At 38.3% G+C, this 14,970-nt stretch overlaps 1 protein-coding gene across 1 annotated transcript in view; it reads left to right on the forward strand.

Moving 5' to 3' along the window:
- The window catches only part of LOC127425929 (isoleucine--tRNA ligase, cytoplasmic-like), a 125,743-nt gene that overhangs the window by 56,654 nt on the left and 54,119 nt on the right, over nucleotides 1-14,970 (forward strand). The window contains exons 13-16 of the mRNA XM_051672259.1: nucleotides 1,461-1,559; nucleotides 6,079-6,205; nucleotides 9,286-9,359; nucleotides 13,112-13,306. Coding sequence (XP_051528219.1) covers nucleotides 1,461-1,559; nucleotides 6,079-6,205; nucleotides 9,286-9,359; nucleotides 13,112-13,306 — 495 coding nt within the window. The remainder of the gene's footprint in view (nucleotides 1-1,460; nucleotides 1,560-6,078; nucleotides 6,206-9,285; nucleotides 9,360-13,111; nucleotides 13,307-14,970) is intronic.

The raw sequence follows: 14,970 nt of genomic DNA on the forward strand, positions 1-14,970 counted from the left end.
CCAATCAAATTCTCTCTAGAATGAGAAAGCCATCTCCCCCTAATACCACCTGCCCTTGACTAGCAATAGCAAGAAGCAAATCATGTTTTGTGACTGTGATGTAGGAGTGGGCGATATGACCAAAATCTTATATCACGATATGAGCAATTGTATATAACGATATATATCACAGTATAGTAGATGTTTTTGAGAAAATAGAAAATGTTTTGTATATTAAATAACCATATTGCACTGCCTATTTTGTGATAATTCAGTCAGTGATTTAAATACTTCCAAACACTTCCTCTTAAAAAATTTGCTCTTTATTTGGAACTTGACATGTTTCCAAGTAAAAAAAAATTAAAAACGCTCAACTTGGTTTGAAATCATTCTTACCATAATGCTACATTTCAAATTATGCCACATTTCAGTCTGTTGTTGACCAATATTATTATTGTTATAAGCTTCTACAAGAAACTCAAGATCCTCCCAAAGCAATGCAAAAAATAAATAAAAATAAAACAAAAATAAACACTTTTTACAAAATTATGTAAACACTTCTTGCAGAAAATAAATATTAAATAAATATAAACACTTCTTGCAAAAAAAAAAAAAAAAGAAAAAAAAATGACCGTATTAATACATTTGCATCATTTAGCAGACACTTTCATCCAAAGCAATGTACAAATGAGGAAACGTTCTTAGCAGCCTGCGGAGCACATCTTTTGGCTTTCTTAATATTCTTGTGTGTGCTTCATTTGAGGACAATTAAAATGAGAGACAATTTTCTGCTCCATGTCGGCTTTTGTGAACCCACACATACTGTATGTTGCACCTGTTTTAATAACAATCTCCTCTTCATTTTCTTGACTTGTGTGGGTGTGGTCCCTTTCTGTGGAGATGTTTTTCAGAGTCAAAAATGGACTTGCGTGCAAACGTGCTCCAGAGATAGCATGCTCGACGCACATGAAACAGATTCACGTGTCAGATGAGAAGCATATTAAGTGCTTATGATGTGCTAACCGCGAGATGAATGTCATTGAATCTGCTTTGGTGGCTGCCAAAAAAAAGATTTTATGCCATAAAATCTCTTCATGTTTCTTAAATTCTCTCAGTTTTACAGGAAGCCCTGCCCATTGATAGATATGCCCCCACTGCGCACATGGATATTTATATATCGCGATATATACAATATAGTAAAATCTCTGTCGATTGACACTTTATATCATCACCACAATATATATTGTCAAATCACCCAGCCCTACTGTGATGTGACCTAAAGCCTATTAACTATTTAAATAAAGGTATGAGCATTTCAGTATGACCCACCCCAATTTCCTGTTTTAATTGGAAATACGGCAACACATGAAAGAAAACTGCTTGTCAAACTATTTCACAGGCTCTCTTAACTATAATAGGAGTATTTTAATGTCGAAAAAAGAAATTACTCACTTTAAATCTTTAAACACCTTTCTTCACAGGTCAGACACGCCTCTGATCTATAAAGCAGTGCCCAGCTGGTTCGTGAGGGTGGAACACATGGTGGAGAAACTCCTGGACAACAACAGCAAATGCTACTGGTAAAGTACAGCATACTTTTTTTGTCCCTTGCTTTATCAAACCTAATGTGACCTGCATATTGAGCAGGCAAAATGTTGATGGCTACTGTAGAATGCATGACTTAACAAACTCTCTCATCAAATTTAGATTTGGTGTTTTCTCATATATTTTTTATAGGAAATTCAGTCTTTACGAGAACAGCTAAAGAGTTTCAATTTATTTCTTAGATGAACAATTTCAAAGTCATTTGATTGAGATTATGCATGTGTATGACTCACTGCCAAGTCTGTCACTGGAAATCATTAAAAAAATATGTTTGTGTCATCATTAATGTATTGTCATTATCTACCAAAGCATGGCAATAGTATATCGGATTTAGGTCTTTTTTGCAGAGACACATCTAAGTTGCCAAGTGTAAATGGAATTTGCATACAAAATCAGATAGCAGTCCAATCAATCAAGACAGCTCTAAATGTAACCTGCTGTATGTTGGCAGTTGCTCAGTGCAGTAAATAGATAGTGTAGTGTAACTCATGTTTGCTTTAATTTGGCTTTCACTCTCTGGATCACCTGCAAGAAACAGCTTATCAAGCCACATCATGGGGTCTTTAAATGTATTAGATCAGTATTTCCCAAACTACTAGGTGACGATGGGGGTACGCAAACAAAATTCTGAGATTCACCGTTCTTTTAATTTCATCGCTGAAATCTACAGTAATATTCAGACTGAGTTCATGTACACTGCCTGGCCAATAAAAGTTGCATACTCTAAAATTTCATTGGACTGCCTTTAGCTTTGTTTACGGCACACATTCGTCATGGCATTGTTTCGACAAACTTATGCAACGTCAACATTTATTTCCATCCAGAGTTGCATTAATGTTTGGCCGAGATCTTGTATTGATGACGGGAGAGTCGAACCACTCCGTAAAGTCTTCTCCAGCACGTCCAAAAGACTTTCAATGGGGTTAAGGTCAGGACTCTGTGGTGGCCAATTCATGTGTGAAAATGATTCCTCATGCTCCCTAAACCACTCTTTCACAGTTTGAGCCCGTTGAATCTTGGCATTGTTGTCCTGGAATATGCCTGTGCCATCATTGAAGAAAAAATCAATTGATGGGATAATCTGGTCATTCAGTACATTCAGGTAGTCAGCTTTCTTCATTGTATTGCTGCATAATGTTGTTGAGCCTAGACCTGACCAATTGAAGCAACCCCAGATCATAGCACTGCCTCCAGAGGCTTGTACAGTGGGCACTATGCAAGATGGGTGCATCGCTTCATGTGCTTCCCTTCTTATCCTGACGCACCCATCACTTTGGAATAGGGTAAATCTGGATTTATCAGACCACATGACCTTTTTCCATTGTTCCACAGTCCAATCTTTATGCTCCCTAGCAAACTGAAGTAGTTTTTTCCAATTAGCCTCACTAACAAGTGGCTTTCTTGTGGCCACACCAGCTGCTCAGTCCCAATCCTGTAAGTTCTCGTAGCATTGTGTGTGTGGAAATGCTCTTTCACTATTAAACGTAGCCGTGAGTTCTACTATCGATTTTTAATATGTGACTTCGTGTTTTAGTGATCTCCGATCACAATCATTCAAGATTTCTTTCCGACCACATTTCTTTTGCGAAGCTGATGGTTCACCACTATCCTTCCAGGTTTTAATAATGCGTTTGACAGCTCTTAACCCATTTCCTGAGATTTCAGCAATCTCCTTAGTTGTTATCTTTGCTTGATGCAGGCCAATAATTTGCCCCTTCTGAAACACAGTAACATCTTTTCTACGACCATGTGAAACGTCTTCCGACATGGTTGTTTAAGAAATGAGAAGCTACACACTGCATCAGTTAGGGTTAAAAGAATTGTTGCCAGATGAAACATATTAATCACTGCAATAATGATCCAATCATAGGCTCTTAAGTATATGCTTATTTAAATCCAAACAGCAACTTGTTTTGGCCAGGCAGTGTATTTCTCACTGGCAAAAAAAAAAAAGAAAAAAAAAGATGTGCGCCCTCTAGTGTAGATAAACCAAAATTGTTGTGTCATAAAGGTCAAGTGAATAGCATGCAATGAAATAACCCTGTCTTTTGTAATTAAAAAAATGCATCTACTCATGCGTCGTGCTTAAATGCACAACGTATGCAAGCATCTTTTTTTTACCAGACAAGCACACTGCTAGGTTACGTAGCTAAGTGATAGCTAGTAAAATTCATACATCACTGTTTTACCAGACTCACATTTGTCAGTCGATCGTCCATGAATTTATTTATTTATTTATTTATTTATTTATTTTTTATCACAGGTTGAAATGTAATTTGTAGGTGAGGTTTTGATTTTAACTAAAATGACTTAAGATCATCTTCAGACTAAGCCTCATAAAAAACACTTTAGTATTTTTTGGGGTATTACTTCAGCAACCTTTTTCCATATCGATATTAGTCTTTGTACATTTAATTCACTTATACCATTAAATTTAATGAAAGCACCACCTACTGGTCAAACGTTATGCATTTATAAATGATCAATACTGGCAAATCTACCCATAGCCTTCTGAACTATTTTCCCTAAATTTCTGACCGAACACATCTGCTCACACTTACATTGTGCATGCCATTGGTCTGCTTGGCCTCTTAACTGCAGCTTGCATATATATATATATATATATATATATATATATATATATATATATATATATATATATACACTATATTGCCAAAAGTATTCGCTCACCCATTCAAATAATTGAATTCAGGTGTTCCAATCACTTCCATGGCCACAGGTGTATAAAATGAAGCACCTAGGCATGCAGACTGCTTCTACAAACATTTGTGAAAGAATGGGCCGCTCTCAGGAGCTCAGTGAATTCCAGCGTGGTACTGTGATAGGATGCCACCTGTGCAACAAGTCCAGTTGTGAAATTTCCTCGCTACTAAATATTCCACAGTCAACTGTCAGTGGTATTATAACAAAGTGGAAGCGATTGGGAATGACAGCAACTCAGCCACGAAGTGGTAGGCCACGTAAAATGACGGAGCGGGGTCAGCGGATGCTGAGGCGCATAGTGCGCAGAGGTCGCCAACTTTCTGCAGAGTCAATCGCTACAGACCTCCAAAGTTCATGTGGCCTTCAGATTAGCTCAAGAACAGTGCGTAGAGAGCTTCATGGAATGGGTTTCCATGGCCGAGCAGCTGCATCCAAGCCATACATCACCAAGTGCAATGCAAAGCGTCGGATGCAGTGGTGTAAAGCACGCCGCCACTGGACTCTAGAGCAGTGGAGACGCGTTCTCTGGAGTGACGAATCACGCTTCTCCATCTGGCAATCTGATGGACGAGTCTGGGTTTGGTGGTTGCCAGGAGAACGGTACTTGTCTGACTGCATTGTGCCAACTGTGAAGTTTGGTGGAGGGGGATTATGGTGTGGGGTTGTTTTTCAGGAGCTGGGCTTGGCCCCTTAGTTCCAGTGAAAGGAACTCTGAATGCTTCAGCATACCAAGAGATTTTGGACAATTCCATGCTCCCAACTTTGTGGGAACAGTTTGGGGATGGCCCCTTCCTGTTCCAACATGACTGCGCACCAGTGCACAAAGCAAGGTCCATAAAGACATGGATGAGCGAGTTTGGTGTGGAAGAACTTGACTGGCCTGCACAGAGTCCTGACCTCAACCCGATAGAGCACCTTTGGGATGAATTAGAGCGAAGACTGCGAGCCAGGCCTTCTCGTCCAACATCAGTGTCTGACCTCACAAATGCGCTTCTGGAAGAATGGTCAAAAATTCCCATAAACACACTCCAAAACCTTGTGGAAAGCCTTCCCAGAAGAGTTGAAGCTGTTATAGCTGCAAAGGGTGGGCCGACGTCATATTAAACCCTATGGATTAAGAATGGGATGTCACTTAAGTTCATATGCGTCTAAAGGCAGATGAGCGAATACTTTTGGCAATATAGTGTATATATATATATATATATATATATATAATTTATTTTTATTTTTTTTGTATTATCTTTGTAAAGTAATTTTGTTGTTGTTGTTATTAGTATTTTGTATTATTTTCATGTTATAGAGAAAGAAAAGATGCAGGAAATTTTGAAGCAATTGTACTTTTCTTAGAGAATCCTACAGATTTTATTATTAATATTATGCCATAGTGAAAATAAATAGTATGAATAGCATATGCATTATACAGCCAGACAGTCTTCTCAAGCTGGCCTATTGTGGCCTAGGCATGGCTTTGAGATGGGCTCAGAATAAAGAACCAGTAGTGACTTGCCTTTGTCTCAGTCAATATTTCACACCTTGCAGATGTGTCAAGTTCCATTAATCATTCAGCTATCATCTTCTCTGTCTTTGTGCTATAGTTGTGTTTTGTGCTGTAAGATATTACATAGTGTGACTACTGTATAACACCACCTCAGAACATCACTCTTCTACAATCCATCGGCAAAAGATTCTGTACTTTTCTGCATCAGTCTGTGTGATCTTAGAAATGCATTCATACTCAGTCGTACTCAGTTTCTGTGTTTTTATACCCAGGGTTCCTGAGTTTGTGCGGGAGAAGCGTTTTGGGAACTGGTTGAGGGATGCACGAGACTGGGCGGTCTCTCGAAACCGCTACTGGGGGACGCCCATCCCGATGTGGGTCAGTGAAGACTATGAAGAGGTCAGTGATGGATGAGCATTTAAAGGGAATACATGAGAGTGATGCCTCTTAAGATATACAAACAGGGAAATGTGGTTAGATTGTACCTTCTTAATGTGCATTTCCATGTATTTGATCTGAAATTGCTTAAAAGGATGTTTCTTTTTTTAATCAGTGGAACCTTTATTTCGAGCAAACAGCCAGTAGCTGGGTTTCCATCCACATATTTTTATGCACATTTTGGGATATTGCATAAAAACTGCTAGATGGAAACACTAAGATGCTAATAAAATCTCTAAAATGCGCATAAAAAAACTTAACGCTCTCTTGAGGTGGATACATTTTTTATTCGATAAAAAGAAATGTACATAATAAACTATGATGGAAACACATTTACCGAATAACCGAATACACTCCTATTGAATTAATTAGGAATACAAGATGTGCATAAAAAAGTAATGTGACTGAATAATTCATTCATAACTGGACTAACCAGCGGACCAATCATCGCATCTGAAATGTTGCTCTGGTCATCCTGAAATAATGGTGTCCTGAAAATCCAAAGCCTTCATGGAGTTTGCAGAGCAAGTAAGTTGAATGCAAACTTGAACTGTGCCGAAGAGCAGGTTTATTGACACTTTTGAAAAAGGATGAACTCACTTACATAGTGCTCCCAGAACTGTCTGACGTGCTGTTCTTCTAGAAGTTCTTCTAGATTGTTTTGTCTGTGTGCTCTAAAGCGTGAGTATTTTATTAATAAAAGAGTCACAGTGGCTTCAATTTCTCTGAAAGTGACGATTTTGTCCTTTTTAACACATGGGATGGAAATGCGGCTTTATTCACATTGTTTTTGCAATATTACAGTTTTTCTATGAGCTATGAGCCTAAATAGCCCAATACATATATCTTCAAATTATTAAAATACTCATATTAAAGGCAAACAAAAATAAAGAAACTGACACTGCCTGTAGTATAGTATTCTTAACCAACAGAAAATATGTAATTTAAGTGCCAATCCTGATATGTGCTCTGCACGTAGGTTCACATTTTCTTGAGGCAGTGAACGCTAATGTTGTCATGTGCATGGAGTTACACTGCTGCATATTTGTTAGCCTCTTCGGGATGCATTTTTTTTAAAATGGTTTAGCATTGAAATTGTCAAATTATTGTTTGTAAGTATGCATATCACAGCGAAAGGGGAAAAATAAAACATTGGCTTACTGTTTATCAAGCGCTTAGTTTTTCACCCAGCAAAGTTTATCTGGATTCATGTGTAACAGTGTAATAGTCACATAAAGTCTTCTTTGCAACTTGCACTACTTAAGAACATAGAATCTCTGTGACACCCGTGTTTTTTACCTGACACAGTTTTAAAAAAAATTTGCCAGTCCTGCGCAAGTCACTGAAAAAACAAAACAAAAACAAGATGTGCCGCAACTGAAAAACAAAAACAATTTAAAAACAGCACAGATGCGCGAAAAACTTGTGTGAACAGTCTCTAACTCGACCTATACTTAAAAACTGACCCATACCCGGCCCCGAAACCCAATGGTTTGTCGTGTCCCATCAGGCACGGATCAGGTTGCAGACCTCTGTTGCACATATAGGACACCCGAATAGTGATTTTGGTATTTGAATAGAGGCGCGGCAATTGGTTAACCGAGTGACCGACCATTCGTGCACATCTCCATTTGTTACTGAAGTTAAAACCAGTGATGCTATTAAAACATCTCTGCCATAACACTATCATACTCCCGAGTCACGAGACAAGGAAGGATCGAGAAACTAGTCTGACACATTTTTTAGGCAACTTAATGGCCAACTAAAATCACACAGAATTCATTGTGATGTTCAATATATTGCTTAATTTTATATCACCAACTAAATATCTGGAATATAATGTATATTCAATAGCGCGCATCCCTATTCTCGTTTGCGTTTTCTTTTTTTTTTCTTTTTTTTTTTCTTTTTTTTGTATAAGCACTTAAGGAAAAGCTTTGTAAAAAATTAGGCTGCTTGCTGATGATTTGTCATCAAAAAATTGCCTTTAGCATCTTGGTTTTAGAGGAACGACACTGGTATTGGTAGTGGTCTAAAACATGTTAACATGCTTTGTTAATCTAAACATGTGTGAATTCAAAATTGGGTTGTTGGCGTCTTTGCCCGCTGAAATGAGTTTCTCAAAAGAAGGACAGCGACCTGCTTCCTGAAAATAGCATAATGAGTTGTTTCCAAGAGCGTGTCTCTGGAGTGACTTTGCGTCCCTAAGCGGAGCGGGGCCAGAAAGCACAGCTCTGTTGCTCTCTGCTGAGGCAGCCCTATCTGGGCCATATTACCTGCATAAAACGGGGACAGCAGTCCAACCTCGCTACTCACTTTTAGTAACATACTTTTGTAATACTTTAAACTTCAGTCCCCACCTGGTGAAAATGAAGGTTGTCCTGGTTTTTGACCAGTGTTAAATTTGCACGAAAATGTGCATTTCATGTATGAGTACACTGCGTTCTGATTCTGACAAGATTATACAGAATTATATAACAGGAATGTTGATTAGTGGTGTAAGGAAACAATCTCTTTTACTATTGCTCACACATGTGGTTAGAAATGTGACCAAATGCCTAACCCTAAGTATTTAATTCAGTGCTCCTGAACTCCTCCAGCACTGTTTGTGCTACTCACATGAATCATACCTCAAATCATGCAGCTTGATGCAGAGAGGTGAACTGTTACTTTTATTAACAATCAGACTTGCATTTAAGGAGGTAACCAAGCCTTATCTAGAGACCAGAATGTCATAGAGAATTGGGGGTGTGCTCTTTTAGCTTGGGTCAGTTAGTGATTACCTACCAATGACCTAGCAACCATCCAAAACACCTTAGCAACCACCTAGCATTGCCCAAGAAACAACCCAGAATGCCCTAGCAACTATCAAGTAACCATACAGAACACCATGATCTTTGGCAAGAACAAAATATTCATTTTCCTCTCTCCTTGGAAAATTGTGGGTTTGGACATTGATCAGTCTCAATCACTGCCCATTGATCTAAAGCACTGCATCGCATCTGTTTTTAGTCATCATTTGCTGTTTTGGCTGTGTTTAGGTGGTGTGTGTGGGCTCCATGGCTGAGCTAGAAGAACTGACAGGAACTAAAGTATCTGATCTTCACAGGGAGAGGTGAGTCACTTTACACATGCATCCACAGGTGACTCAATAACACTTAACAAAAACCTCAGTTTCCAGCATTCTCCCACAAAACAGAGAGGTTGATTTATCTCCTTTAGATCTTTTCTTTGAAAATAGTATCATAATGAATCATAAGAAACAGTGGTTCACAACTGTTTGTGATTTAAGACTAGATTTTACATTGAACATAGAGGCCTGCACAGACCTTAAAGGGATGGTCTACCCAAAATGATAATTTACTCACCCTCATGCCATCCCAGATGTGTATGGCTTTCTTTCTTCTGCTGAACACAAACGCAGATTTTTATAAGAATATTTCAGCTCTGTAGGTCCGTAATGCAAGTGAATGGTGACCAGAATTTTGAAGCTCCAAAAAGCACATAAAAGCAGCATTAACGTAATCCAAATGACTACAGTGGTTTAATATATGTCCTGTGAAGCGATGCAATCATTTTGGGTGAGAAACAGATCAATATTTCAGTCTTTTTTTATATATATATATCTCCACTTTCACTTTCAGGATGCGACAGTGAAAATGCAGATTTATAGTAAAAAAGGACTTAAATATTGATCTGTTTCTCACCCACACCTATCATATTGCTTCTAAAGACATGGATTTAACCACTGGAGTCTTATGGATTACTTGTATACTGCCTTTATGTTATTTTTGGAGCTTGAAATGTCTGGTCACCATTCACTTGCATTGTATGGACCTACAGAGCTGAGATATTCTTCTAAAAATCTTTGTTTGTGTTCTGCAGAAAAAAGAAGGTCATACGCATCTGGGAGGGCATGAGGTAAATGAGAGAATTAAAGTTTTTGGGTGAACTATCCCTTTAAAATGAAACCCGAGCCATACCCGAGACCATGTGACCAGGCCCTACCCGACCAGAAAACTAATGTCAGATTTAAGCTCAAACCCGAAATAGCTCACTTTATTTACAGTTGAAGTCAGAAGTTTACATACACTTATGTTGAAGTCATTAAACCTGTATTTTATTTCATATTAGCAAACTATAGTTTTGGCAAGTCGTTTAGGACATCTACTTTGTGCATGACATGAGTACTTTTTCAGAGTAATTAAATGTTTCACTTTTAGTTGACTATATCACAATTCCAGGTGGGTCAGAAATTTACATACACTAAGTTAACTCTGTGGAAAATTCCAGAAAATTATGTCAAGCCTTTAGGCAATTAGCCAGTTAGCTTCTGATAGGAAGTGTTCTGAATTGGAGGTGTACCTGTGGATGTATTTTAAGGCCTGCCTTCAAACTCAGTGCCTCTTTGCTTGACATAATGGGAAAAATCAAAAGAAATCAGACAAGACCTCAGAAATAAAATTGTGGACCTCCACAAGTCTGGTTCATCCTTGGGAGCAATTTCCAAATGCCTGAAGGTTAGGCAATAGTATGCAAATATAAACACCATGGGACCACACAGCCATCATACCGCTCAGGAAGGAGATGCATTCTGTCTCCTAGAGATGAACATAGTTTGGTGAGAAAAGTGCAAATCAATTCCAGAACAACAGCAAAGGACCTTGTGAAGATGCTGGAGGAAACAGGTAAACAAGTATCTATATCCACAGTAAAATGAGTCCTATACCAACATAAGCTGATAGGCTGCTCAGCAAGGAAGAAGCCATTGCTCCAAAACTGCCATAAAAAAGCCAGAACAGTTTGCAAGTGCACATGGGAACAAAGATCTTACTTTTTGGAGAAATGTCCTTTGGTCTGATGAAACAAAAATGGAACTGTTTGGCCATAATGACCATTGTTATGTTTGGAGGAAAAAGGGTGAGTCTTGCAAGCCGAAGAACACCATCCCAACCGTGAAGCATGAAGGTGGCAGCATCATGTTGTGGGAGTGCTTTGCCGCAAGAGAGACTGGTGCACTTCACAAAATAGATGGCATCATGAGGAAAGAAAATTATGTGGATATATTGAAGCAACATCTCAAGACATCAGCCAGGAAGATAAAGCTTGGTCGCAAATGGGTCTTCCAAATGAACAGTGACCCCAAGCATACCACCAAAGTTGTGGCAAAATGGCTTAAGGACAACAAAGTCAAGGTATTGGAGTGGCCATCACAAAGCTCTGACCTCAATCTGATAGAAAATTTGTGGGCAGAACTGAAAAAGCATGTTCGAGCAAGGAGGCCTACAAACCTGACTCAGTTACATCAGTTGTGTTTGGAGGAATGAGCCAAAATTCCAGCAACTTATTGTGAGAAGCTTGTGGAAGGCTTTACAAAACATTTGACCCAAGTTAAACAATTTAAAGGCAATGGCTACCAAACACTAACAAGGTGTATGTAAACTTCTGACCCACTGGGGATGTGATGAAAGAAATAAAAGCTGTAATAAATCATTCTCTCTACTGTTATTCTGACATTTCACATTCTTAAAATAAAGTACTGATCCTAACTGACCTAAGACAGGGAATGTTTTCTACCATTAAATGTCAGGAATTGTGAAAACTATGTTTAAATGTATTTGGCTAAGGTGTATGTAAACTTCTGACTTCAGTGGTATAATTCAAGTATTGTTGCAATTGACTGCATTTTATGTAAGTATAATATGCAACATTTGTAACAGTTAAAGCTGAAATATGTAATTTCTGCGCCACCAAACGGGGAATTGCAAAAATACATTTTGTTTTCAAAACAGCTTTCTGAATACGCCCCCCATCTGCTTTTGGTAAATAGACGGGTCGCTCAAAGCACACAGAAATTTTCAAAGTACCACAGAGATACAGTGCTTACAGTTTTCGAGAAAATTAACCTATGAATGGCTTACTTATAGTTGTCTCTGCATATGAAGCTTGGATAGGAGAAAGTAACAGAAAAAGTGACATACTTCAGCTTTAAATACTGTTTACTTAAGAAGTGTGTTTAAGAAGAGGACATTCTTTATGCTCTTTGCAGGCAATAATTCACCTCACAAAACACACTGTGATTTTTATTCTTTTTGCAAGTGAACCTGTATTTAATATTGTGTGCAATTTTTCATAATGTAGTCTGCATATTTTCATAATGCAGTCTTGTATTTTCCTGCATAGTTTTGTTCATGGTTTTTGAGGACCATGTTGCCATGTACCTAATTTTCCTAACTTCTACCAAGGTAATGTTCACACAGTCAGTTTTTGGGATTGACGACCGTAACAGGTGTGATTCTCAAATTGTCCAGTTCACACAACAGCTTTCAGGAGCAGTTTGAATACTGATTTACTATGAGTATGAACAAATAACTAAAGTCAAGTTTGTCAACTCCTATAATCATAGTGACAGAAGTATCTAAGATGGTGACTTCCATAACACTGGAAATTCTTATCATAATTAACACAGTGTTTTTAAATAAACAAGTCCAATCAATACACAAGTTCATCTTTCTGGTCTTAATTAATCGATAGTGCAGCCCAAGTAACAGTATTTTTCATCAAAATACAGTAGAGTTTAGTTGGACACTTTTGACCTTTGAAATTAACAATAAAAGATATGAAAAGCATGTTCTTTTCCCTTTTTAAAGTTGATAAGCCTATATAATTTGCCATCCTTACTATGCACAGTTATATGGTTAGGTGCATTGTATTATTTGCATTAAACATTGTTTTTGTTTTTTTCCCCTTCTGTCTACGACCCTATCAGAACAGATCATTTTTGGTTCACGACCCAACAGTTGAGAACCACTGCCATACAGCAACATGTCATGACCCTCAAACCTGTTTGTGTGTGTGTGTTTGCAGCATTGATAGTTTGACTATCCCATCTCGCTGCGGGAAAGGTCAACTCAAGAGAGTCCCAGAGGTGTTTGACTGCTGGTTTGAGAGCGGCAGCATGCCCTACGCCCAGGTGCACTTCCCGTTTGAGAACAGGAAAGAGTTTGAGGACACCTTCCCAGCAGATTTCATTGCTGAGGGCATTGACCAAACCAGAGGATGGTGAGAAACCTGATATCATGTGACATAATTACCTCAGTGTTAGTCGACAGTGCTGATCATATGACTAATGCGATTACAATCACTTATTTAATGGTGAATTATTATATGGTAGCAGGACTCTACAGTGCGAGTATTTCACTCGCATTTGCGAGTGAAAAGTACCGCGTGTGAATGTGGGAAATTGCCCTTTCGAAAATCGAGAGTTGACGCAAATTCGACACCGATAATTTTCACATCCAAATGAGCTTTGCAGCATACTTGTAGCAAATTGTCCATTGTTGCCAAAGGTTTGCTAGAGGTTCACCACTACTGGCGAAGAGCTGCAAACTTCTGGCAAACATTTGCGGCGAATCAAAAGCTAATTTGCATATGAAAATAACGAGCCACAAATTTGCTGGTATTTGGGCGTACTGGTGCGAGTGACCACTGATCTAACACCCAAACTTATGAATAGGGGTGTAACGATACGCTCTGATTTCGATTCGATTATGATTCTTTATCTAACAATTACAGTCCATCGTGAAATCTGAAATGTGGTCACGACTCGATTATTTTGGAATGATTCATAACTATTTTCAAAAAATATGTCAAAAAAAGATTCAGTTTTTACTGAATATTCCTAAAATAGACAGCACAGAAATGCACCAGACTTAAGTACTAGAGTCACAGATGCATTTTGGATCAAGTAGGTATGGACTGCATTACATGATATGCAATATAGACATGAATATGTTACATATAGACATAATGATGTACATATACTGTTTATGCAGATATTTTACATGCATAATAGATATCCAGTATGAATAAAGGATAACATAATGTTTGATGCAACATAATGACAAGAAAAGACAGTACACCGTGAAATAAGCGTAATGGATTTGCATATCTTGTAACGTTAACATTTATTGGACCAATAATTACAGATGAAATGTCATGTGCAGGCTGATAAGATCCATGTTTAAATTGAGCAGGGTCATCGAATGAAAAACTATCTATAAGTAACGTGTAAAGGAGGTTATACATGGGATGTGGTAACCGAGTGTTCCCTATTCATTTTGGGATCGGGAGAGAGGCAGGGGGGCTAAACAGAGACGACTCTGCTTTCATGCTTGTTCATGAAAATTCAATCACATTTTCAGGCAGGACTGTTTGCGGCACACACCGCAAAATATAATTTTTTAATATATTTTCTCGGCTGCCGCGTGCAGTTGACCGATCACAGATGACTGTAATCAACTGGTTAGTTCCCTTGAGAACAGTCTGAAATCGCTCCCTATTCCCTGTAGCATTCAATATAAAGAGAATGAATGAATGAGTGCATGTTTTCGTTCACAGCCAGTGTGTGCCCACCAATCACATTTATTTAAGCTAAGTTCTATTTGTGGTTAAACTTTATGGAGTTTTATGGAGAAATAACAAATTTTATGGAGATACAAAAGCAATATTAACAAAAATATATCATAAATGGGGAAGATGGCAAAAACAGTGAACTTAAACAGTTTTGAATAATGACACAGAAAGCCGAGTTCGGCAGCATCCATCCATCCATCCATACATCCATTTTATCTTATGTATGTTTACGGGGTGAACTCGGCAGCGTAAACTTACTTTATTTCAAAATGCGGTTTCTTTCCAGTCTTGCATGCTCCGCTCAGTGTCTG

Source organism: Myxocyprinus asiaticus, chromosome 35 (assembly GCF_019703515.2).
Source record: "Myxocyprinus asiaticus isolate MX2 ecotype Aquarium Trade chromosome 35, UBuf_Myxa_2, whole genome shotgun sequence".
Classification (NCBI taxonomy): Eukaryota; Metazoa; Chordata; class Actinopteri; order Cypriniformes; family Catostomidae; genus Myxocyprinus; species Myxocyprinus asiaticus.